Raw genomic sequence first — 27,619 nt, 5'->3', positions numbered from 1 at the left:
CTGATTCCATACTTCTTTGCCAACAACAACACCAACTATGCCCGCTGGCTTCCCATCCAATATACCAGCAGACTGGAAGGGTGGGCTTATTGCAATCATTCCTAAGAAAGGAGACCTCAGGGATTGCAATAATTACCGAGGAATCATGTTGCTATCAACACCAGGCAAAGTGCTCAACCGCATCATTTTAGAGAGACTGCGAAAGGGGGTTGACGATGAGCTGAGAGAGAACCAAGCTGGTTCCAGAAATGGAAGATCATGCAGTGACCAAATTGCTACCCTCAGGATCATCATTGAACAATCCATAGAATGGAACACTCCTGTTTACGTCAATTTCATTGACTTTGAAAAAGCATTTGACAGTGTAGACCGAAAGCGGCTATGGAATTTAATGGCACACTACGGAATCCCTCCCAAATACATAAACATCATCAAGAACACATACCAGGACATGCAATGCCAAGTGCTCCACCAGGGACAGGCACAAGAAACATTCACAGTGCTCACCGGGGTGAAACAGGGCTGCCTGCTTCCCCTTTCCTTTTCCTCTTGTGCATTGACTGGACCATGAAGCAAACTACCCACAATAAAAATACTGGCATCCAATGGAGTCTGTCAGAACAGCTAGAGGACCTCGACTTTGCAGATGACATTGCACTACTCTCACATAGCCACCAGCAGATGCGAGAGAAATCCCAACTGCTAGAAACAACAGCAGCAGGACTGGGGCTTAAAATAAACGGAGCAAAAACCAAAATAATTCAGATAAACAACAAAAGCACGAGTCCTATAAACATCGGGGACCAAACACTGGAAGAGGTCATCAAATTCACATATCTGGGAAGTGTGATAGCTGTGAACGGTGGGACAGAGGAAGATGTGAAGTCAAGAATAGGGAAAGCAAGAACAACATTCAACATATTAAATAATATCTGGAAAACTAAACTCTTGGCATGTTCTAAACAGTTGCATGATGATGACGTTCACAATCCATTTTCTTTCATCCCACTCCCCTTGCTCTTCTGAGGCACTTGAACTGGAGGTTTCACTTGAACTTGACTGTTGACTGAGGCTGAAGCTCATGTCTTTTGGGTCATCCTCAATGACCGGGACATGCTGGTGTCCATTTGAAGCATCTCAGTTTCACAATCATCTGGCTGTTGAAAAGTGAAACAAGGGAATACTTACAATTATAGTGATAACTAGAAAATGCATTTCCTGCAGAAAATGTGCTGTAGTGCAAAGTGAGGTTGAAAATATGTTTTAATAAAGCCACATAGATTAAGACATAAAGAAACGTTAAATGTCTTAAATCAAGTGAAGGGATTTGAACAAAAGTTCAAAAGTCTAAATGGAGTAAACAATGTAAACATGCACACCATTTAAGAAAATGAAAATGGTTGAAAACAAATAGAGTGACAGCTGAATGAAAAGCGCAAAGCATTGCTAAAAATGCAGAAATGTAAAATAAGTGTGTGTGTGTGTGTGTGTGTGTGTGTGTGTGTGTGTGTGTGTGTGTGTGTGTGTGTGTGTGTGTGTGTGTGTGTGTGTGTGTGTGTGTGTGTGTGTGTGTGTCCGTCCCCCAATCTGTCAGGAAAAACTGCCCAATCTGGCAACACTGCTGAACGTCCGAAAATCTAAAAAAAATCTGAAAAAGAAGCATGCGATTCCAAGCTATTCTGAATATTTTAAAATTTGAATGGAGTCTCTAGGTGAAAGATTGAGGAAGGAGATAGGTCCCAGTTTGTAGAGAAGAAAGAAAGAAAGAAAGAAAGAAAGAAAGAAAGAAAGAAAGAAAGAAAGAAAGAAAGAAAGAAAAAAGATACAATAGTTGAGCGCTGCATGCAGCACTCACCTAATAAACATTGTAACAATATAGTAACAATATAACTTACAGATAGTGAGAGCCTCTCCCTGATCACAGGGAAAGCAAGGTAACTGCCAGATAAGGACTTCCTTGGGGATTTATTGGATTGGTGAGGCCGTGGCTGTGGACTGGTGAGGACCAAGGATATGCTGGAGGTAGAAGGCTGGTCCACCACACCGCCAACAGCCTGTAACAAGTTGCAAAATACAACATCTCATCAACATTACTGACACAAATATTGTTGTTATGATGGCTCAGACTGCCATTTGAACAGTGGTTCAAGCGATTATGTTATTCATGGTCGCCTGAGTATATAATAATATAAGATATATAATATAGGCTATAGATATCTATATATTATAATATATAATATCACGGCCAAAATCACGGCCGTATGATGCCCATGTCTGATCTAACCTCTGTGGATACCCTATCAGCTCTCTTTAGGAGACGTTACTATCAAAAAAACATTTTAAAAATGCTATTCTCGGTCAAAATACTAGTAGGCCTATAGACTAACTTCAGAATCATCGTCAAAAACATCAAGGAGCAACAACGAACTCGCTGTTTTGGTCCGTGTAACCTTCAGTTCGAGTCAGATGTTCAACCTAAACTAATCATAAACATAACGTTGTACATGATGTCTAGCTTACCCCAAGGTCTTCTTCGTCTAGCGTTGGTCCACAAAGCGTCGGTACAGCTGCCCTTTTCAGATGCAGTCTCTTCGGACACTTCTTTCGATGACTTGTCGATTGAAGGTATTCCTCAGGCCGAAAGTGAAAGGCGCAAACGCGATGGTCGGCTTCCCGAAGTACATTTACAGGGGTGTTTATGTCGAACCCGAGGAATGAAAGCCACAACTTTCTGACTCTATGACTGTTAGGGGTGTTGAGAGGAAGCCGATGACAACTCCTTTTTCTAGAGATATTCCCGCAGTTTCTGACCGCACAAATTCTTCCCATAATCGACTGCACGGTAACCACAGCTGATGCCTTGGTTTTGAACTCGACAGAAAATGAAGTTGAACGTCTTCTTCTTCTTATTATTATATATTATTATATATTATATTATTTATATATATATATATACATATAGGCCTATATATATAATTATTATAATGCTTCTTCAGGTGGTCGATTTGTGTAAACAGCTGTGTAACCATCGTAACGCAGCGAGCGGAAGTTTATATGCGGTTGTGAGGTATCTGAAAAAATAGTTCCAATTAGCAACTAACACGGATGGAAACCATATATTGCGCCGATAATTTTTTTAAAAACTTCACGAATGCCAGTAGCCACTCGGTTACTTGCACATTTTTGAAAACGACGTTTAGGGTTGCTGGATTGACAGGTTTGTGTATGCACACAGACAACCATTGTGAAGCAGGCAGGAGCGATTCAAAATGAGCCAAATACCCGAGAAAGGACTAATAGTTCAAATTTCGGTGTCACCCACTCTATTTCATCCTAAACAAACCAGAAAGGGGGCTCAATGTTCAAAATACCGGAATTGTCCTTTAACGTGTTGGTGGAATTTTGGGAGCACTGCTTTTAGGTCAGCGTGATTGAAGTCCCCCGCAATGATAAACACTGCATCAGGATACTTGCTCTGCTGACTGCAAATGCTGCTATGTAAAAGTCTGAGAGCTATGTTAGCGTTAGCATCCGGTGGGATGTAAACAGCAGTGATCAAGACGACAGTTAACTCTCTAGGGAGATAAATGGGCCACATTTGATAGTCACATACTCTAAGTCTTGGGAGCAGTGACGTTCTATAGCCACTGTGTGAGTGCACCAGATGTTGTTGACATAAACACACAGTCCCCCTCCTCTGCTTTTACCGGAGTTACTCGTCCTGTCCTGGCGTTGTGCTGTGTAGCCTGCTAGCTGTATAGCTGAGTCCGCGATTAGTGAATGAAGCCAAGTTTCTGTGATCAACAGGATGCAACTCTCCCTGATGGTGGTGTTGGTTGCAACCTGTAGCCTCAGTTCGTCCATTTTGTTAGCGAGGGATCTGGCGTTGGTAAGGACGATGCTGGGAAGCGGTGGTTTGTGGGGTTGCCTCCGTAGCCTTGCTAGCGCGCTGGCCCTGCAGCCTCGCTTCTGTTTCCTCTCCCTGCGCCTTCTTCGCCTGCCCGCTGGGATGGTAATCCATGAAGAGCCGGGGCACCTCGCGATGTCCGGAGAAATGTTGTGTGAGTGGGGAAAGTCTGATGAGACACTCTTCTCGCTGCAAACTCCAAGCTTCAGGAGATCCTGCCGGCTGTAGTTGTTTTCCGCACAGAATGTAGACCGGATACAAAACAACATGTACACACACATACATAAAAAGTACCGACACTGAGCCGCTGCAACTATGTGCGCCGCCATGGCCGTAAGTGTTTCGTGTTTCGAACACCGTAAGTGTTTCGAACACCATGGTGTAGGATTCCCGGTATTCAAAACAGCTCTTGAGGTTGACACGAAGCACGTCCAACTTCGGAGTCAGCGATCGCACGTTGCTGAGGATTATTGACGCAGCGGTGGTCTGTTGTTTCACCTCGGACGCCTCCCTCCCTCTGCCTCGCTTGCATTGCGCCGGTATGTGTCGCTCGGATGGCCGCTGGTAGATGTTCCGACGGTGTCAATTGGCGTGGTGTTGGCCGGTGGACAGCCATGCATCTCTGGAGTAGGCCCGACATCCATGTTCTCACTGCATGTTCGTTGCAGGACAGAGATTTACGCGTTCGCTGATAAAAATCAGGATCAGCAGTACGATGCAAAAACTTGCTTCCATTGTTGAGGCTCAGGCTACAAACAATTGTGGATCGGGTGGCCAAGTTCTTTGTTTGTCAATTGTCAATACATGCCGTGATCAACTTCACGTAAAGTCACAAGCACTAAACACATTCTTAAACAAACAAAACGAAACACTATAACACGAACACTTAAAACACAAAAGCAACCAGCACAAGGCTGGGTCGCTGGAGTGCTGCGCCACTGTTGTACCTGCTTAGTAACTGTGGAAGCTTCTAAAGTTAGGGCAAGGGTGTAGGCTGGGAAAACAGTCTGCAAAGCCTTGAGTGCACAGTTGAATTCGCTAAGGATGTTGGCTTATTGTCCATTTTCCGTCTTCGGGGAACTGGGGCATCAGTCATTTGCTTCTCCAGGAACTCATGAGCCACAGTACATTCAGATTCAGCCACATCAGTTCCAGCTGATGACACCAGGAGAGGGATTTCATATGATGGGTCCAGGAAATTATTCTCGGCCCCTGGGTTCAAAGCAGCCAGTCCGCCAATGAGCTCGCTACTGTGCTCTCCAAAACACGCATCCATCTCTCCTTGCACAGCTTCAATAACACTGTAAAATACTCCCTTGAACTCAGTCTTTTCGTCTGTCACTTTGTGGCTGACCAACTGTTTGTTCAATGGCAAATAGACACTGCCCAATCATAATCAGTACTGAAGTAGGCATGAAGATCAACAGCCTTGGGAAAAAGAGATGGAACTTCCGCAAAACCAATTGGAGCAAATTTACTACCCTAGTCGATTCGCTATCCTCCGAGCTCCCAGACCCCTCGCGGCCAGCATCTGAGACCTACAAGGCCTTTACATCAACGCTCAACTCAGCCGCTAAGACCTCCATTCCCCGGGGCAGACGTAACAGCTATATCCCCTGCTGGGACAGTGAGTGTGAGGCAGCCTTCCAAGCCTATAACGCCGCTAGTGTCGAGGAGAAACCATCAAAAAGCGACCACCTCATGCAGATTCTTGGAGAAAAGAGGCAAGCACGCTGGGAGGTAACCGTCACATCAATCGACTTTACCCACTCAAGCCGGAAGGCATGGAGTACGATCAACCACCTCTCAGGGCAAAGCAGCAAACCCAAGCCATGTCTCGTAACTGCAAACTCCATCGCAACAGTGCTTGTGGAAAATGGGAAATGGGGAGACAAGAGTGCCGATGCCAAGTGCCACACCTACGAGGTTAATAGGGGAATAAGAGAAGCCACTGCATCACAACCTGCCTCATCTGACCTCTCTGGACCAGTTACCATAGAACAACTTATGGACGCTATCATGTGCCTGAAAAACGGCAAAGCTCCTGGGATAGACTTGGTCCACACAGAATTCCTCAAGCACTTGGGGTTCCATGCTCTTAACTGGCTACGCCTGTTCCTCTCAAACTGCCTGTCAACCCTAACCATCCCTGCTATCTGGAGAAAGGCCCATATGGCTGCTATCCTCAAACCCAAGAAATCTGCTGAAGATCCAAAGAGCTACAGGCCAATCTCATTGCTCTGTATACCATTCAAGTTGATGGAGAGAATAATCCTGGTGCTTATCAATGACATCGTGGAGGCAAACCTCCCACAAGCCCAGGCAGGATTCCGCAAAGGAAGATCAACTACAGATCAAATAGTCAGATTAGTCAACGACATAGAAGGAGCGTTTCAGAAGAAAGCGAAGGTTGGAGTTGCCTACATCGACCTCACAGCTGCCTATGACACCGTGTGGCACCGTGGTCTTTATTTTAAACTACTACAAATGATCCCTGATGTGAAGCTTGTGAAGTTTATTATGCTTATGCTCCAGAACCGATCATTCTATATTACGACCTCAAGCGGTGAGCGAAGTAGAAATCGCCAGCTCCGAAATGGCTTACCACAGGGATCTGTGCTTGCCCCCATTCTCTTTAACATCTACACTGCGGACTATCCCGCCACCTCTTCACTAAAGTACCTCTATGCGGACGACAGCGCAATTGCAGCCCAAGCCAAAACATACGAGGAGATCCAGAGCATCCTAGAGGCTGACATCTCTACTCTCTGCAACTACTTCCGACTCTGGCACCTGAAAGTAAGCGAGTCAAAGACTGTCTGTTCGGTCTACCACCTGTCAACCCGACTTTCCAAAAAGGAGCTAGAAGTGAGAATGGAGGGCAAGAAGTTAAGATTCGACTCTGCACCTGTCTACTAGGGCTGGGTATCACTAGGTACCCCACGATGCGATACTATCACGATATTTTACCCACGATAACGATAATATCACGATACAGCGATTCTGCGATTATCGATATATTGCAAGAAATTTCACCCACGATACATCACGATATCTGTGTCACTGAAGAAATTCAGAATTTATTACAAAAACATTTTATGCAAAGTAACAGAAAATTAGAAAACAAAATAAATGCAGAAAACATTTCATTGCTTAGTTTCATTCGCTCTGTTTACAGTGGATGTATCGCAATGGCGAGGCGCACACAGCCTATAGCCGTGTTCTGTAAATATTCTAGAACACACGGGAGTCCTGGAGCTCTATATCAAAATATTATCATATAGCCTACATAGATATCTATATCATATAATATATATTATAACCGCCAAAAGATGTGTGAGCCGATATTATGAATCTCAAACGACCGCGTTGGGTTCTCCGACGTTCCTGGTTCTTCAACGTCCTCATCAATGTGAAGTATACTGAACCACGACAAGGAGGAGAAAGGGATTGTTCCCGGGCAGCGCTTAGGCACCTCCGCCTCCGGCGGTGGTCCCTCAGCGCCGCGGGTCTCAAGCTGGAAACATTCGCCGCCAACAATCCCTTTCTCCTCCATGTCGTGGTTCATGTTCTTGAGGGAGTCAAAGCCAAAGTTCCTTCCCCCCAATTCATTCTCAACCTTGGCTGAGATAACCCCCAATACGAGTCTCGTTGTAGAAATACCAGAGACGAGAGTCCGACAGAACGGTTATCCAAATAACAAGGAAGTGTACCACACTTGCGATACAGTCCTGGAGCTCTGTATTTAAATAATATCATATAATACATAGAAATCTACATCATTTAATACATATTATCACGGCCAAAAGCGGTGTGCGCCTCCAGACGATATAATGAATCACAAACGACTTTGTCGGGTTCTGCGACGTCTCTGGTTCTTCCACTTTCACATCAACCTGAAGTCGACTGAACCGCGCGCTGCCTGCTGCTGGCTGCCCGCTGCCGGGCGATGGTGCCTCGCGGCAACCGGCGGCATGACGCAGTTCATGTACTTCAGCCAGTCAAAGCCAAGTTCCTTTCTCCCAATTCCTTCTCAACCATGGCTGAGATAACATAACCCCCAAAACAGTCTCGTTGTGGAAATACAAGACACGTCAAAGAACCGACAAGAAACACTTGCGTTACAGTGTGTGTATTCACACAAACACACACACATGTGGCGCTCGCACGGTCGAGTCTCATTGGCGGGCCAACGTCTCTGGGCGGGCCAGGCAGAGTAAGGGGAGGAGCTGAGATTCCTGATGACGTCAAGAATACAGACATTCCAAATCAGCGCACTTGAGCCTCCGTTTTTTCAAAGGCGAGCAGAACCGCTCGTTTTACACCAAACGCAAGTTTTAGCAATTGGGGGACCATAGGCAGGCTAGGGGAACTCATATTTATGTTAGAAAACCTCATAAAGTGAGATTTTCATGTCATGGGACCTTTAAATATCGATATTTGGCGTCAGCATATCGATAACGTCCCGCAAGACGAAATATCGCGATATGTCGCAGTATCGATATTTTGGCACACCCCTACTGTCTACCTGGGTGTCACCCTTGATCGCAGCTTAACCTTTGGGCCTCACCTGAAGAACGCTGCAAACAAAACATCCAAGCGCGTCAACCTAATAAGGAAACTCTGCGGCCTAGACTGGGGAGCCACTACGCACATCATTCCTCGCACTTGTGTATTCCACTGCTGAGTATGCCGCAGCGGCCTGGTCTCACAGTGTCCACACCAAATCAGTCGATGTTGTCCTCAACGAAGCTATGCGCATCATCTCAGGCACCATGAAACCAGCTCCAAGAGAGATGCTACCTATACTATCCGGAGTCCATCCACCAAAAGTAAGGCGCGACTTCCAGATCCTCAAGCTTGCGGAGAAGGCACTCCAGCCTGGCGGAAATAACATCATCCTAGCACCGCAGAACACACCCCAAAGGATCACGAGGCAACACTTCGCCACTAGAGCAGCGGATCTCTTAAGGTCTGTCCCTGTCTCTGAGACATGGATGGACATGAGATGGCAAGATGAATGGAAGGACGCAAACACCAACCTGCACGCCTTCATCGCCACCCCTTCACCAACACCACCTGGACATACTCTCCCGCGGAAGGCATGGGTTCGGCTCAACCGCCTCCGAACAGGCTGGGGGAGAACCCAGTCCTTCCAGAAAATGACCGGATCAAGCCCCTCAGACACCTGCCAATGTGGGGCTACCCAGACGGTCTCACACATCATCAACGAGTGCCCGACCTTTGGCGCCCAACATGGCCATAGAGGCCTGGTACAGCTGGACGGAGAGACACTGAACTGGCTGCTGAATGTAGCAATCCCTGTGTGATAGTTCCAAAGGAAATTACACGAAAGAAGAAGAAGAATGGCAAATACATGGAGGTTATTGTTAATTGTGCGTCTTCTCTTGCTTGGACCTGTGTCAGTCACCGGCACCGGCAGGGAAGCGCTGTTTACAAGTGTCACAGCGGTGAAAAAGTCCATATCTTCGGCTTGTAGTAGTCTGTGGGTGGCTCGAAAAGTGACAACAGTTTCATAACAAGGTGCGCAATGAAAAGAAAAGTTTGCTGCATAATGGCACGAAGCAGCCCAGTAACCTCGAACCATACCACCACTCCAAGGTGTCGTCTGTTTTCCACCTCGGTCAGTAACGTGGATATGTCTTGAAAACTCTTCACCACAACTTTTACTGTTGCCAAGTGGCCAGTCTATCTCAGGTCCAAGAGACGTTTCAGGGTCTTGCCTTTGTACAGAATAGCCACATTTGGCTTCCTGATGAAGTTGGACAGCATGTTGCATACTCTAAGAAAATCCTTGACAGCTGCTTCACTGGACATGGCATGAATCACAACCAGATGAAGTTGGTGATTAAATCAGTGAATATATGGTATGTTACGATTCAGCTTGTTTTAGAGCAATTTCTGCACACAACATGGCGATGAGCTCACCATGCTTGCCAGACATGAGTGATGCGGCATGATAAACCTGACTCAGGATTTTGTCCGTGCTGAGTCTGGCGCTGGTGAGCTCATCAATGATGACACCTGTCAGAGCCCCATCTTTCTCAGATGTGGCCATTACCAAGAAGCGATCACACGGACCATAGTTTTCGTCAACGAAACGCACAACTACAGATATATTTTCTTGGCATAAAAAAGGATGCCGTGTACCATCCACTTGCAGAGTTCTTCGAAGAAAGTAGTCCAATCCGGATCGCTTTTAACTCACTTTATTTGTCAAAGTATTTCGGTATGGTAACTACGGAGCAAAAGGAAGGGAAGTGTGTCAAACACGTGCTGAGTGACTCCCAGCTGATCAAAACTCTAACCAACAAGTCTGAGCTACCGAAAGATTCTGGCGTCCCACCTCTCTGTAGAGATTGTTATGGTCAAGTCCACGTGGCCTGGATGAAGTGGGCGTGGCCGGTGTGACGTATTAGCCTCGGCTTCCTCAATTGTCTGAGGTGCTACCTTCTGTGGATGGAGCAGCTATTGCAGCCTTCAGTAAGGTCCTGCTCCCCTTGTGGCTATGTATAGTACTTACGGCTTATATGTTTGGTCCTGCTTCCTAGTGGTTATGTGAGGGTAATACAGCTTGTGTGTTTGAATCTGCTTCCTAGAGGCTATGTGGGGGGAGCTCATGTTCTTAAAATACGTAACACACTTTAATTGAATACCTTGAATTGAATAGACTTGTTTCACTATCTCCTCTGTCAAAAGTTTGCTCAACATTTCGATAATCTTGTTTTGTATCTGTGGGCTGGTTCTATTCTATGGGAATGTTTTTGTAATTGTAGAACAGCCCCATGGAGCTATTAGCATCTCGCACACTGGCAAAACTAGCATTATCGCCACGTAACGGGAATTGATTCATCACTAAATCACTAAACTCCAACATATCAATTACGGCTGACATGTAGTATCTGTTGCGAGCCAGTTGCTCTGAATTTAAGAGAGTGGAAATATCTTTCCCTGTCTCTCTATGTTTTTCGGAATCTCTCCACATTGCTTCACAGGCTAAATGTTATTTTGAAGCTGCATGCTTATTTAAAGGACAATTCTGGTATTTTGAACATTGAGCTCCCTTTCTGGTTTGTCTAGGATGAAATACAGTTGTTAACTTATTGTTTAATATTGGTCCTGTCTCGAGTATTTGGCTAATTTCAAATCACCCCTGCCTGCTTCACAGGGGCTGGCTATAGGCATTCAGAAACACCCCTTAACCTTCGTTTTCAGAAATGTGAAACTCATCGAGTAGTTGCTGGTGTTCGTTGATGATCCTCATCAAGTATCGTAGCGAAATACAGTTTCTGCATTTTGTAAATGAAACGTAAACCGGATCGGAAACGGAAAGGGGGGGTGGTGTCTTTTCACTTGGTTCTCCGTATCAAGGGCAGGGCTAGAACACAGCGAAAAGACTGCAACCACCCCCCCTTTCCGTTTCCGTTTCCGATCCGGTTTACGTTTCATTTACAAAATGCCGCTTTACAAAATGCCAAATAAAACACGACAGAACCTGTATTTCGCTACGATAGTTGATGAGGAACATCCAAACATGGATATTTCTTCAACACAACCTGTTTGGGTTTGTCCGTGCAAAGGTCACTCACACCTACTGATCCAACAGGCAATTGTGGCCCGAATACTGCCCCAGTCGCGGTTGCACTTGACCGGCTGCTGGTAGCATCCGCTCTGTGGCAGCTGCAGGTCCTGCCAGGCCCAAAGTCGGGCTCCACGGAGCTACTAGCAACAGGCTCAGGCTCAGATTGTCGTCCAGGGTCTCCTCCAACGGCAACAACATCGGTGTCTTATCCAATTTGGCAGAGGACACTGTTGGTGGGCTTTTCAACCACTTACGAACATCCATGATGATGAAGTAGAAATTAAATAGTAAGCCGGCGAAAACTCTTCCAGCTTCACTTTCAAATATGCGTGGTAACTGTTGAGCGGTTGAACATTGACGTAGGATTCGTTACATAGGCCTAGACTAACTTTCTTTTCAGTTAGGCCGTGATAGGCTGTTGCAGTGTACAGTAGATAGATTCCCATCAATCAAACTAAATCACACCATTGTTTCTTTATATTTTAAATGTTTTAATGATAAAGACTGCAACATGAGTATTTATCAACACAAAATTACCTACCATGATCATATAACAGGCATGCAAACGGCGCGCTTTTTGGCGCGAGTCGCTTTTTTATCATACATTTTGGGGACCTGTGTGGTTCGTGCAGATCCGAAGAGTCTTTCTTTTGGGGGGGGGGGGGGGGGGTCGATCGGTGCGTCGATCGGTGCTCTGATTGACTGACCCCCGTGCCTTCGAGGTAAAGAAAAGTGATTCCGGAAATGATTTTGTTAGGGGACCAATCACAGCCCTTGCCGTCGCGTCAAAATATTGGATGCGCATGCGCACGGTAGAGCTTGGATCGGGCTCAGAAAATCAAGCCCGACCCCGAGCCCGTGCACGTTCTGTCCGAGCCCGGCCCGACCCGACACATTAACTGTAATTAGGAGCCCTAGCCCGATTCAACTAGACAATTATTTTAACATATATGTAACTTTGTACACATTTGTTACTAGGCTTACTGAGCTAAATATATATGTAAGGGATAATGTATAGAACGCCGGTCATTATCGGGAAAATAAGACCCGACAGGGCGAACAGTACACCGACGCGCAGCGGAGGCGTCTTGCTTCGCCCTGAAGGGGCTTATTTTCGATAATGACCGGCGACGTTCCATACATGATCCCGCTTATTACACGGCTACTTGCCAAAACTAAAAAAATAACTTCACATGGTGCGCCTTTTTACAATTTATTCGTTACCAGCATTCATTCATCATTTTTTCACAATGTCTTGTTTTTAAAAGATTTATGATGACTTTATGCTCTGTAAGGTGACTTTGGGTGCCTTGAAAGGCGCCTCTAAATTAAATGTATTATTATTATTATTCGTAGTGTTGATCAGCAGAGCAATAATAAATTGTCCGCAAAGATGGTGACGTCACTTAGCAACGGAAGACACTGGGGTTAACAAGTCACCTGACTAGCTTCCAAAGTGAACGGAGCGTTCCACGGCATTGAGAAGACCTCTGTTTATGGCATAGATTTCTCCTCAGATTAGGCCAATAAACCAATGATACAAATAAAAATAAAAACGCTCGATCAAAGGCCCGGCCTGACCCGGCCCGAGGATAGTGGTGGGAAATATCGGAGAAGGATGCACTTATTGTACAGCAGGACGCAGGGTGCAAGTGCAGTTGGAAGTGGTCATCATGGCTAATATTAGAAGGCACGATTAAGGTGAATACAGTGAAGCATAACTTTCCACTGTCTGACTTTTTCAAAAAAATTTAGAAAAAATGATGTGCTAAATGCACACTCTGCATTAAAGAAATTAATTATGCCAGCAGGGGTGTACATGCCCTGTATGCACACTGTAAGGCAGACATTCATCGGAGGAAAGTGACAACAACAATAAGTACACAAAGTGTTGCACAGCTTCTCCGAAACCCTCTTCCAGAAACCCCCTAAGCAGCAGATAAGATCAGGGACAGTGCCAGGCCTACACTGCCAGTACCTGTACCTGTGATCACATATCCAATGCAGAGGTGTGTGTTTGTGAAAATAAATTAACTTAGTTTAAAAAGTCACTTTAACTGAGTAACTAATATATTTTTTATCTTTCTAGGCATATAGCATATAGCAGTGGTTCTCAACCTTTTTTCAGTGATGTACCCCCTGTGAAATATTTTTTCAGCCAAGTACCCCCTAACCAGCGCAAAGCATTTTTGTTTGAAAAAAAGATGTAAAACACAGCGTTATGCCATCATTGTCTGATTTATTGAACTGTCAACACTGAACATTGAACATAGTTGCATTGAACTGATATTTTTATTTTTTTACTTTGTAAAAGTAAGACACATAAACATAAATGTACATAAAATAACATAAATATCAGACAAACATACATTTGCAAATAGGTTAACAGAAATAAATACATTTATAAGAAAAAATAAATACAAGGGTGAACCTGTGAACTGATTTTTAATGAGAAACTTGTGGTTGTGCTTCACTGAGAAGCTTTGTCATTCTTGGTGACAGGGAGGCAACTGCTGTGATTAAGCTCTTCTCCAGGCTCAGTCTGTTTCTCTGCTTTGTTTTAATCACAGACATTGCAGAGAAGGTGGCCTCACATAAATATGTGGAGGCAAAGGGCAGTAGCGACTCCAAAGCTTTGTGTCCCAGGTCAGGGTGCTCCTGCTTCACACACACCCAAAACTGTGTGAGTGTGGATGTGTCAAACTTTATCCGGAGGCCACGGTCAGATGACACATCAAGGAGTGTTTCCTGATTAGTGACGGGTAGCTTGTTTGTTTCGGAAAAGAGAAATGGGTTTCTCACCCAATCCAGCTGTTTAGATTTTTCCTCAATGTCAGGAAAGTAGGAATGGAAATTTTCGATCAAGTTATTCAAATGTCCCACAATGAGCAACTTGACTGAAGCTCTGTCCACATCCTCACAGAGAAAAGCATTCACCTGAGGAAAGCAGGTGAAATCCCCCTGTGAAGAGGCTCTTCTCCACAGCTCTGCTTTCTTCAGGAAGCCATCCACCTTATCATATAGGTTCAAAAGGCTGGTGTCTTTTCCCTGCAGAGACATATTCAGCTCGTTGAGTTTGCTGAATATATCTGCCAGATAAGCCATCTTTGCAATCCAGTCTGTGTCCTGGAACAGGGTGGCATGGGGAGAGCTGTGCTCAATCAGAAATGTTTGAACTTCTGATCGTAATTCATACAGCCGGTTGAGAATTCTCCCTCGAGACAGCCAGCGCACTTCTGTATGGAGCAGCAGCTGTGTGTGTTCCGCTCCCATGTTTTCACAGAGGCGTCGAAACAGGCGTGCGTTACGTGGCCTTGACTTTATAAAGTTGATCACCTTGATGCAGTCGTTCAAAACGTCATGTAGCACAGGGCTCATTCTCTTTGAGGCCAATGCTTCCCTGTGTATGACACAGTGAGTCCACTTCACGTCGGGGTTCTCTTTTTTAATACACGCTATGAGTCCTCGCGTGCTGCCCGTCATTGATGCTGCTGCGTCCGTGCAGATGCTGCTGCAGGATTTCCAGCTCATGCCATTTTCACAGAAGAAGGTGTTGACAACATCAAAAATGTCCTCTCCTGTTGTTTTCCCCTCCAATGCTTTGCAGAATAGAATGTGCTCATAAATGTCGTCAGTATCGATGTACCGTACAAAAGCAACAAGTTGATCATTCCCACTGACATCTGTGGATTCATCCAGCTGAAGAGAAAAAGAGTCGCTAAGTTTTCCAACAACTTGCTCTACAATGTCTGTTCCCATTGCATCTATTCTGCGGCAGACAGTGTCAATCGACAAAGGCACAGTCTTTAATTTCTCCGTTGCGGTTGTGTCCAGCATTATCTCAGCCAGTTTAACGGCGGCGGGAAGGAGCAGGTCTTCGGCTATGGAGAACGGCTTCTTGGCTTGAGCGATGAGCAAAGAGACCTCAAATGAGGCCTCCAGGGCTTTGGCTGATGTCGTGGACGTGGAGGCTTTCCGCATCGTGTCTTGAGATGACCTGAACTCAAAAAGCTTCCTCTTAAAAAACTCAGGTGCCTTACCAACATGACCGGCATGTTTAGTGTTGAGATGCCGCTGAAGATGTGCTGGCTTCATGCTGCTGTTGGCTAATCTATCCCCACAGAAGAAACACAACGCCTTGGGTGGATGGCAACTCGTTGATGTAAATCCAATTAAAACATATTCTTCTGAATACTGACGAAATTTTTCCGGCTCTAATTTGGCTTTCTTTGGCACGACCGCCTTCGTGTTTTCAGCAGCATTGCTGCTACGCTTCAACCACGACTTCATTTTTTTAAGTTTTCAAGCGGCAAATAGTTCTTCACCAGTCATGGGAGGATACAGTGAGGTCAAACTTGGGGGTGTGTTGGAGGTGTGTCTGGTACAGGCGGGAAAAGGGTATGATCTGGATCAGACGATGGCCCCAAATAGTGGATAAGTGTTGTGTATTCCACATTGTGTTTTCCGTGAGTATAACACCTGTTGTATTCAACATCTGGGACAGGGAGGGAGGTCTGCTGAGGTGGAATGGGACATTGTTTTTATTTTATTTAGCATAGGCCCTGGCCCAGACGATCATGGCTGACACACACACACACACACACACACACACACACACACACACACACACACACACACACACACACACGGGGGCAATAGTAATATGTATATCAGCGCAAACGCTCACAGGCACGAACGTTAGCCTACGGAAATAAATATGAATATCCCGCTTATCATACGGTGACTTGCCAAAACCTAAGAAGACATTCCTCCAAAATAACTATTTATTTAATGATTTTGTTGCCATTTCGGGATTTCTGCTAAGAAAAAATAGTTCTTCACGCAAATGCGCAGTAACCCACTGTCTGGCTTTAAGTTTCAATGACTTTCTGTTATGTTAAATTACCGGACTAAGGAATGATATGAAAGATGTGAGAAAAAAAAAAAAAAAAAGCCCGTTTTTTTTTCTAACCCTAAAAAAATCTCACGTACCCCCTGTACTACCTTCACGTACCCCCAGGGGTACGCGTACCCCCGGTTGAGAACCACTGGCATATAGCATAGGCCTTCTCATGATAATAGGATATCATGCCGTCATATTTTTTCAGACTTCGGGTAGCTCTCTCTTTTTTTGTCATACATGTGTCTGCATCCCTGATATAAAAAAATGTAGAGATATGTGCCTCAAGTGGGGGACATAAGCATCTTTGGGGGCGGGCCCGGCCCCCTATGGCCCGCCCCTAGCGACGGGTGTGGGTGTGTCTCTAGGATCATGGGGGTCCCAACTTGTGTGTGTATTTGTGTGTCGTTGTGTGTCTCAAGGGTCATGGGGGACCTAAGGTATGTGTGTGTGTGGGGGTTTGTGTGTCGGTGTTTGTCTCTAGTGCAATGGGGGTCATCACTTGTGTTTGTGTGTGTTTGTGTGTGTGTGTTTGTGTGTCGTGTGTGTCTCTAGGGTCAAGGCGTCCTAACTCATCATTGTGTGTGTGTGTGTTTGTGTCTCGGTGCGTGTGTGTCTCTCTAGGGTCACGGGGGTCCTATCTCATGTCTGTGTATGAGTGAAGACAGGCGATGGCTTGGGACAGCCGATAATGGGCGGGAACCCCTGCTTATTATTTGGGACTCCTACACCGGGTATAAAATCTGTCTCAGCCTGCTCTACAAAACAGAATATCAAACTTTCAGTTTCTGATGTTAGTCATAAGTTTGGTTCCCGCTCCAGGATTCCCGTCCACACTCTGTTCAACGGTCCCACTGAAGGGAGCGTCATAGCTCTGGCCTTCTCTAAAGACGCCAAATACCTGGCGACCCTCGGGGGGGGAGAACAGCAGGTTGGTCAAGCATTAATTAATAATATGTTACATGATATTAAAGAGGCACTTTCACTGCCGATGTATGGAACATTTTGAACTAATGATTTGTAATGTGTTCATGATGACCGTGTATTATATAGCCAATCATTCATTCATCCACCCATTGATTTGCTCCACTCTCACTGTAAGACATGATGTTAGGAACCTTCAACAAAATGTATTTGAATTTTGTTTTTATAAATATATCAATGCAGTTTATGTTTAAAGTTTGATATTTAAGTTTGATATTGTTTAGACAGCATCTGTCTTCTGCCTGCAAAGAGGAGGAACCTTTTTTTAGACTCAAAGACAGAGACATAACATCCAAATCGTATCAATGTAGCTTCCTGTCCAGCTGAAAATATATTGTGGATCGTTAACATAACCAGTTAGAACCAGTTTATAGCCCAATTAATCCCTGCTCCATTTGATTCATTTCCTGTTTAATTTGGAAATATTTCCATATGTATGCGATTCTATTATATATGAGCGTTTTCTTTGAGATGTCATATGCTGTGAATGCTAGCTGACTTCTACATCCCTCTCATAGTGCGTACATATCTGGGATTGGACAAATGAACAAGATACACCTTTGTGGGTTGCTAATCTCTATTCTGAACTTGGTTTTCAAGTAAGTCTGTGTATCACTCACTTTTGACCATGTTTTCGTCTTTTATCTTTTAGTTTACAGACTTCTGTATCTGTTCTTACATATTTAGCTTCATAAGAAATTGCTTTTTTCACAGAGTTACATCATTTTCAATCCCGGTGATAGCACTGAGTTGCTCAGCAACAGCGATAGCCAAGTGCTGTTTTACAAAGCCGTGAGTGCACATTTCAAAGGGCGGAGTTCACGTGTGCCTCCAACTGTGACACAACTGTGCCTTTGTCTTTTTTCAGACTGAGGGAAACCTGGAATACATTGCGCCTTATCTCAATGACAAGGTAGGCTTTGGAGCAGTAGGCCTACCCCTAGTGTTACAGCCGGCCCTCCATGCTTGGCTGTGCGTGTGTGGGTGTGTATGGGGCATTGAGGGGCATAAAGCACCATGAGTGGCAGAGCAAAATTATGCATACCAGATATAGCTCAATAGTATTGTTTCAAACTTCTACAAATATTTTCTAGCGTAGGAAGTGTGATGTATGTCATGATGCTTATGATGTGAGCAATAATCCATCGATTATAAATCCTACATACATTTATCATAGTTTGTAGTTGAAATGTTTACATGGATTAGTTGAGGATTAATTATACGGTTGGAGTTAGGCAGTGATCCAGGATAGGTAAAGCAATGTATCTTAGAAACGACCACCATCTAAATTTTGAATGTCTGAATTCTGAATTTTAATAACATGGTGTACTACTAGATTCAAATCTGAGCTTCAAGAACACATAAAAAAAATGACACAAACTATTGAATATAACATGGCAATTTTTAGACAGATTAGATCAGTCATACTCAAGTAGCGGCCCGCGGGCCTTTTGTGGCCCGCGGGGTGTCTATTAATGGCCCTCGAGCTGTTTTGAAAAGTTTTTTTAATTATTAAAAAAAAAAAAAAAAAAAAAAAAAAAAATCTTGTTGGGCGCTCTTATTTTGAAACCGCGCGCCGCGATCTCAATACGAGGCTGGGGGTTGCAACGATAAACAGATAGCACTCCAGCCCACAGACCGCTCCAGCCCTCCCAAACTCGAGGCAGACAGTCCATCTCAGCAGCAGTCAAGGCCGATTTAGGGTCGTTTTAGACGCAGAGATGTAAGCACGTAATTTACACAAGGGACTTGTTTTAGACAAGTTTTGATTTACGGTTCCTTTAAGGTTCCTTAAGGATTGCGCGTGTTGCAAGGGGATTCTCCGCCAGAACAGTAGGGGGAGCAACGAACGAATCTGTGGGCGTGGAAGTGGAAATCGCTGGCTTGTTTATATTTATAATTATCATAATTCGTTCTTGTGTTTTCTTCTTCTCCTTCTTCAAAATTCTTCATTCGCTTCTGTCACGGCCTTTTAAAAATGGCGCTATTATGCTGTAAAACCGGAAATGTGAGACTCCTGAAAGGATGTGGTTAGCTGGCCAATCACAGTCTTTGCGAGCTGCGTAGGGTGTGTTTCAGTCGCATTGTCAGGAATTTTGGCCGACGCACTTAAGCAAGTAAGGGGGATATTTTACCGCGCAAGGGGGGGTTATGTATCTTACGTGCTTACGCGTTACGTCTAAAACTGAGCATATATCGGCCTCAGTCACACGTATACCGACCGGCCCCTTGAGTCACTGAAAAAAAAATTTGTGGCCCCTCATCATTTCTACTTGAGTACCCCTGGATTAGATCCTCTCTATCTACAGAGGCCGCTAAGATATTTCTATCTAGTGTGTGTGTATATGTGTGCCTGTGAGGGACATTTCATGTGCGATATATTGCTATTGGTTACATGTCCTTACTTGTTGAGTGATGTTTGATGTTTTTATATGTGTTGTATTTAATTGTACCTAGGGACTTCAGATGTCAATTAGCCAAAGGCTAACTCTGGTGCGATGCTTAAAATTATTGCATTTATGTTTTAATTGCACATGGTCCCTTTCAAGTACATTTATTATTTATATTGAATCTATAGTCAGTAAAGTTACACTGTGTATGCCGTGCCCTTGCTTTTCCGTTGATCCTCTTGCCCTCTCTGTCACTGTGTCCCTCACTTTCTCTGTCTCTGTTCCCTTTATGTCTTGCTGTCTGTCTCCCTCTTTCCCGCTTCCGGCTAGTTGTCTCTCTCTTTCTAACTGTTTCTCTTTTTGTCCTTTGGTCTGTCTGTCTGTCTGTCTGTCTGTCTGTCTGTCTGTCTGTCTGTCTGTCTGTCTGTCTGTCTGTCTGTCTGTCTGTCCGTCTGTCCGTCCGTCCGTGTCTGTGTCTGTGTGTGTCTCTCTCTCTCTCTCTCTCTCTCTCTCTCTCTCTCTCTCTCTCTCTCTCTCTCTCTCCCCTTCTCTCTCTCTCTCTCTCTCTCTCTCGCTCCCTCTCTCTCTCCCAGAGCTTCAACCAATCTGTTGGCTCTCTGGGTCAGTCTCTGTTCCACTGGCGGGGCCAGCAGGCCCTCACCGCCACGTCCGCAGGGAACCTGGTACTGTGGGATGAGGGGGATGAGGCAGCAGGACGGAATGCCATCAAACTCCTGCCCCTTCAGAGAGAAGCCATCACCGTGCTCACCTCCACGGACAGGTGCGAGAGGGCTTATCATAGCATACATAAAGCATTCCAAACCCCAAAACCCCCTAACGCAGCCTTTAAAACCAAACCCCCTAACGCAGCCATTAAAACCAAACCCCCTAAGGCAGCCTTTAAATTAAAACAAAGCCCCTAAAGCTGCCTCTAAAACCAAACCCCCTAACGCAGCCTTAAATAAAAAACCAACCCCCCCAACGCAGCCTTTAAATAAAAACCAAAGCCCCTAACGCAGATTTTAAAGTAAAAACAAACCCCCTAACGCAGCCAATAAATCAAAGCTGAACCCCTAACGCATCCTGTAAATCAAAACCAAACACCCCAATGCAAAATTAAGACTAAACCCCCTAACGCAGCCTTTAAAACTAAGCCCCTAACACAGCCTTTAAAACTAAAGGCTTGATTATGTTTCTATATCGACGCAACACATGGAGGTTTACGAACCAATTACGTCCTTGCGGACCCTCCTGGGTCCTCCACAAGGGCCTGACGTGCGCCTCCCAAAACTTGGGAGTTGCCTCAACGTAGAACCATAACTGAGCCTTAAACCCCCTAACGCAGCCTTTTAAACAAAAAACCCTAACGCAGCCTATAAATTAAAAATAAAGCCCTGATGCAGCTTTTAAAGGTCCCATGTCGTGTGACCAGATGTGAGTGTTATTAGCCGTTACAAGCCATTTGGCATGACATGGTACCTTTAAAGGCTGCGTCAGGTGGTTATTTTTATGACGTTTTGTGGTAATGGGACCTTTAAAGCTAAACCCCCTAACGCAGCCTTTAAAAGTAAACCCCCTAACTCAGCCTGAGTTCTGAGTTAATTTGTCCATTTTGTAAACGCCCCTTCAATTAAATTTAATAAACAGAGGACAGCTGTGTCGCACCAATGCAGGGGACAGGATAATCATATCAGCAAATAAAAAGTGATGCATGCAGTGGCGTGTGTTAACCTAGAGGGCTTTGAGGTCATCTAATGCAGACAGTATGCAAGTGGTGTTGGGGATTGACTGCCCTTTAATATTTCAACATGTTTTTACATTCTCCAGATGGATTGTGACAGGCGATGTCCTTGGCCATATCAAATTTTATGACGAGAACTTCCGGCTCATGAGCTGGTACAGTGACTTCAGCCTGGATGCCATAGCCTCCATCTCCTTCTCTAAAGACGCCGCCCCTGAACCCAGCCAGGACTATCCAGAGAGCTGCATTCTGGCAGACCAGCCTTTTGTCAGCAGGTATAATGATAGTCGCATAAAGAAGCAGAATAAACGGAGGGGCCCTTTCGGAGCCAGTATCCTTATTGGGTGTGGCATGGGGAGGTCATCCCCACAGTTTTGTAGCGTAAGGTGAATTAGTTTAGTATAAAGCTGTAGTTTTGGGAAAAGCCATGCCCTTCCACATGTTTAGAAAGGCTAAACAGTTCTTTCTCTGCCTATTACACCATAATTGCCATGCATTTTGTGATAGGCTCACCCCTTTAACTTGGTGTGAACCTGAATCACCTGTACCCATGGTCCAGCGTCCCACAACATCTCAGTGTATTATGTCATAGGTTCATAGGTTTAGTGCATTTAAAGGTTGTGCTGAAGGTCATTCGTTGGCCAATGACTCACCATGACTAACCTTCCATCCACATATATAGTGCAAATCTGTGCATCATTCCCAGATGATCGATTGACACATATACACAAGAATCCACATGCATCGCCATGCCCCCTTGTTGCCAGTTGGTATGAAAGGTGACTCAGATGTGCCGCGGTCAGTGACCAACAATTCTACCAAATGTTGTTCAAATCTGTGTTACTTTTGAGACAAACATAGATGCCAGTATCTTCATTTCCTCCTTACTTGAGGTGATTAAGTTAATCTGATCAAATATCTGATAACATCTTCCATTCAAATCCCTTTTATATAACAAAACAAACATAAACAAGCCCCAACACACACACACAATGTAGCAACCTCTGGGTGACGGATCCTTCTGCGTCTGCAGGAGCTTTGTTGTGTCCACAGTGAGGGCCACTGTAGTTCACGTGAAGACCCCAGGCGGGGGACCCCAGACCCTGCTGAGAGAGCACTGTGCGCCCCTGCATGCGGTGGCCTGTCATCCCAGACGGCCCATCCTGGCCATGGGGAGTCACAGTGGCATTTTGAAAGTGTGCGACTACAACACCAAACTCACCCTCGCCAGCAGAGTGTATGAATCAGAAAGGATTCAATGTTTGATCTTTGACCCCCAAGGTGCTTGTATTGTTCTTGTTATTATTTCATAAGTAGTAGTCGTAGGAGTAGCAGTATTGGTATTTTTGTATAATTATTGTAGTTATTAAATGTTATTTATTACTCATCATTTAGGGGTGCACGATAATTATCGGGCTCATAACAGAAATGATTACGTTATTCCGATAAGTCCGATAATCATGAAGAATAGCCACGATAACATAGCCTATATAATTTCAGTGCCCCACTACCATTATGATAACGCTGATTGATAGGTCTTATCTTAACCCTAAAAGTACACATCATACAATCAATAACAATACATTAGTTCACAACTGCACGCGTATATAGAAAAAATATACGTGTTTTTTTTTATTATTACGTTACACCTGCCCTGCTGTCGGCTCCCAGACTGTAGTCGAAGAGCACAGGGGAGACGTTTCCTGCAGGGTAGATGTTCTTCCGGGGGTAACACCCTTCACTTTGACCGGCAGTGGGTCTGCTTATAGGTCGGAATATGGTTGGAATGAAGCGGCTGCCGATTATTGACAGGCTGGGTAATAATTATTAATTAATTAATTAATATTAATTAATTAATTAATTATTAGTTTCACTGACTTAACAGTAGGCCTACACGTTTGCACAGACACAACCAGGCTTGTTCATTACTTCACTTAACTGACGCACGCTACCGCTCACATTCCCGCGCACACACATACGCTACTCTCGTAACAATTATTATTGAAAACAATTAGCTGAACATTATAGGGTCCCAGCCTTCCACACCTTGTTGTCTCAGTTAAAAACAGAAATCAACTACATTTGTCCCAGTGTTTGTTAGATGTGAAATTAAGCAAAAAAAGACACTCTCTTTCTCCAGTAACGCTGTCACGCTCTACTGAGGAGACTGGCAGATTAGAACCCAAAAGCACGACTCAGAGACAACAACATAATCAAACATAAGCAAACATAATGATATTCCGATCTTTACTTCGTCAAGCAAATCAACGGGGACGGGGCGGAGAACGTAGTCGGGGGCAGGCAGGATCGGGAAACCGGGACAGAAGACAGGCGAATGAGGTTCCAGAGGGACGAGACGGGGAACGTAGTCGGGGACAGGCAGGGTCGGGAAGCCGGGACAGGAGACAGGCGAACGAGGATCCAGAAGGACGAGACGGGGAATGTAGTCGGGGACAGGCAGGGTCGGGAAGCCGGGAACAGGAGACAGGCGAATTGCTGGAGAGACTTGCATGAACCTAACAGCGAAGACAATCTGGCAACAGGTGAACAGTGTTCAGCCAACTTAAAGGCTCCACTAACCACCTGACGCAGCCCAGCTGCGAGGGTGAAAGGGGCGTGACGGACAGACCGTGACAGGACCCCCCCCCTCAAGGGACGGCTCTTGACGTCCCACCAGGTTGGTCAGGATGGGCCCGGTGGAAGTCCCTGATAAGGGACTGGTCTAAGATGTTGCGGGCGGCCACCCAGGAGCGCTCCTCGATGCCATTGCCCTCCCAGTCCGCAAGATACTGAAAGCCTCTTCCACGGCGTCGGGACCTGATGAGCCTACGGACGGTGTAGGCTGGCGCCCCATCGATGAGCCGGGGGGGTGGAGGGGGTCTGGAGGAGGGCTGAAGCGGGCTTTCACAAAAAGGCTTCAGCTTGGAGACATGAAATGTGGGGTGAATCTTCATGGATCGTGGTAGGCGTAGACGGACGGCCACAGGATTGATTATTCTGGAGACGGGAAACGGGCCCACAAACCTTGGTGCCAACTTCCTGGACTCCACACGGAGCGGGAGATCACGAGTGGACAGCCAGACACGTTGTCCTGGGGTATAACAGGGGGCCGGAGTGCTACGTCGGTTGGCGGACCGTCGGTAGCGGTTGGAGGTGCGGAGAAGAACCGAGTGAGCCTGCCTCCAGGTGTGTTGGTATCTCAGAATAAACGCCTGGACTGAGGGAACCCTGGCCTCACGTTCTTGCTCGGGAAAGAGGGGTGGCTGGAACCCCTGGGAGCACTGGAAGGGAGAGAGGCCAGTGGCCGAACTGGGAAGGGTGTTGTGGGCATACTCCACCACAGGAGATGTTTGGACCAGGAGGATGGGTTGCGGGAGACGAGACAGCGCAAAGCAGTCTCCATCTCCTGGTTCATGCGTTCAGCTTGACCATTGGTTTGTGGGTGGAATCCAGATGACAGACTGACCTTGGCTCCTAGGAGGGTACAAAACTCAGACCAAAAACGAGAGGTAAATTGTGGCCCTCGGTCTGAGACCACGTCACAAGATAGTCCATGCAGGCGGAACACATGTTTTAACATAATTTCTGAAGTGTCTCTGGTGGTGGGTAATTTGGGTAAAGGGATTAAATGCGCCGTCTTAGAGAAACGGTCCACAACAGTGAGGATGACTGTGTTACCATGAGAGGCAGGTAGTCCAGTGACAAAGTCCAAAGCGATATGAGACCAGGGGCGATGCGGAATCGGCAGGGGTTGGAGGAGACCGGGCGGGGCTTGATGTGAGCCCTTGTACTGGGAACACGTTGGACAGGCAGCGACGAACTCCTGGGTATCCTCTTGCATAGACGGCCACCAAAACCGCTGACGCAGCAGAGCCAGGGTGTGCCTCACCCCAGGATGACAAGCAAGGCGGGAGGAATGACCCCTGAAGAACCTGTGAGAGGAGACTAGCAGAGACAAACAAACGACCACTGGGACAAGAGCTTGGAGCAGGATGCTCCGACAGGGAGCGCTTGACCTTTTCCTCCACCTCCCAGGTGACTGTCCCGATGACACAGGTGGAAGGGAGAATATTCTCCGGCTGGGAGGACAACGCGTCGGGTTGGTACTGACGGGATAGGGCGTCTGGCTTAGCGTTCTTGGAACCTGGGCGGTATGAAAGAGAAAAGTCGAATCGGTTAAAGAAAAGAGCCCACCTGGCTTGCCTGGAAGTCAGACGCTTGGCTGAACGGATGTATTCCAGGTTCTTGTGATCTGTCCAGACCACAAACGGTAGCTCTGGCCCTTCCAACCAGTGACTCCACTCCTCAAGGGCCAGGTTCACCGCCAGTAATTCCCGATTCCCAATGTCATAATTCCTCTCCGCCGGAGACAGTTTGCGGGAGAAGAAAGCGCATGGATGGACCTTCTGGTCCTTGACCGATCGTTGCAAGAGGACAGCTCCCACCCCCTTGTCAGAGGCATCCACCTCCACGATGAATTGACGGCCTGAGTCTGGGAAGACGAGAATGGGAGCAGAAGTGAAGCGTTCCTTTAACTCACCAAACGCCCTCTCAGCCACCGATGACCACCGGAAGGGGAGAGCCATAAGGGGGGCTGCCACCGTGCTGTAGTTCCTGATAAATCGCCGGTAGAAATTAGCGAACCCAAGGAACCGCTGAAGTTCCTTGCGGTTTGAGGGAGTGGACCAACCCGTTACTGCTCTCGTCTTGGCCGGATCCATCTGAACGTTCCCTGTACCGACGATGAACCCCAGGAACGATACCTCTGAGACATGGAACTCACACTTCTCGGCCTTGACGAATAGCTGGTTCTCCAGGAGTCTCTGCAGCACCCGACGCACGTGCTGCTCATGATCCTGTTTGGTCTTAGAAAAAATAAGAATATCATCCAGATAAACGAACACACAGATGTTGAGCATATCCCGAAGCACGTCTTTTAGCAGACCTTGAAACACCGCGGGAGCATTGGTGAGTCCAAACGGCATGACCAATTATTCATAGTGCCCACTAGGTGTATTAAAAGCCGTCTTCCACTCTTCCCCCTCTCTGATGCGTACGAGGTGGTAGGCGTTTCGGAGATCGAGCTTAGAGAAGATGGTGGCCCCTTGCAAAAGTTCAAAGGCTGATGAGATGAGTGGAAGGGGGTACCTGTTCTTGACGGTTATGTTGTTGAGCCCCCTGTAGTCGATACACGGCCTCGGGGACATGTCTTTCTTCGCAACAAAGAAAAACCCTGCTCCAGCAGGAGACGAGGAAGGCCGGATGATCCCTGCTGCCAGTGACCCCTGGATGTACTGCTCCATGGCTCTGCTTTCCGGAGCAGACAAGGAGTAGAGCCCCCCTCTAGGGGGCGGCATGCCAGGAAGCAAGTCAATGGCACAGTCGTACGGTCGATGAGGTGGCAGGGAGGTGGCCCGGGTCTTATTGAAGACCTCCTTTAGATCCAGTTATTCCCCAGGAACGCTAGACGGGTCTGGGAAATCAGAAAGGGCAGGCGGACTAGGAGCAGATGAAAGTGCAGCTTTAAGACAGACAGCATGACAGTGTTAACTCCACTGAAGGATGGCCCCTTTAGACCAGTCTATGTGTGGATTGTGTCTTCTTAACCAGCGATACCCCAGTATGACTGGCTGTTGTGGAGAGTGAATGAGGTGAAAGGCAAGTGTCTCGGTGTGATTACCTGACATGCTTATTTGGAGTGGGACTGATCGATGGCAAAGAAGACGGCCGTCGAGAGCCGTGGCGTGGAGGGGTTTCTCCAGGAGCTCGCGACCAATCTCCAGTTGGGTGGCCAACGACATGTCTATGAGATTGGCGTCGGCACCGGAGTCAATTAGGACGCTGAATGTGTGGTCCTGCCCGGAGTAGTGGAAACGAGCCTGGAGCAGAGGTCGAGAGGGCATTTCAAAGTTCACGGTCCGACTCACCAGCGCCCTCTGGATTACTGGTGAGCCCTGCCTTTTACTGGACAAGTCGAAACAAAATGGCCATCCTGACCGCAGTACATGCATTGGTTCGCACGTAGACGGCGCTGCCTCTCCTCCATGGATATCTGGGACCGACCCAGCTGCATAGGCTCAGGTGAGCCACTAGG

The 27,619-nt window shown here is 46.3% G+C and overlaps 1 protein-coding gene across 1 annotated transcript in view; it reads left to right on the top strand.

The window, feature by feature from the left end:
• The window catches only part of cfap251 (cilia and flagella associated protein 251), a 106,942-nt gene that overhangs the window by 16,357 nt on the left and 62,966 nt on the right, over positions 1-27,619 (top strand). Inside the window, exons 3-10 of the mRNA XM_030363123.1 lie at positions 17,035-17,144; positions 17,233-17,341; positions 17,913-17,993; positions 18,109-18,186; positions 18,263-18,307; positions 20,378-20,565; positions 21,612-21,800; positions 22,559-22,806. Of these exons, the coding sequence (XP_030218983.1) occupies positions 17,035-17,144; positions 17,233-17,341; positions 17,913-17,993; positions 18,109-18,186; positions 18,263-18,307; positions 20,378-20,565; positions 21,612-21,800; positions 22,559-22,806 (1,048 nt within the window). The remainder of the gene's footprint in view (positions 1-17,034; positions 17,145-17,232; positions 17,342-17,912; positions 17,994-18,108; positions 18,187-18,262; positions 18,308-20,377; positions 20,566-21,611; positions 21,801-22,558; positions 22,807-27,619) is intronic.

This window comes from Gadus morhua, chromosome 8 (genome assembly GCF_902167405.1).
Source record: "Gadus morhua chromosome 8, gadMor3.0, whole genome shotgun sequence".
NCBI lineage: Eukaryota > Metazoa > Chordata > Actinopteri > Gadiformes > Gadidae > Gadus > Gadus morhua.
The sequence above is the reverse complement of the archived record's forward strand: the minus strand, read 5'-3'. Positions and strand labels throughout refer to the sequence as shown.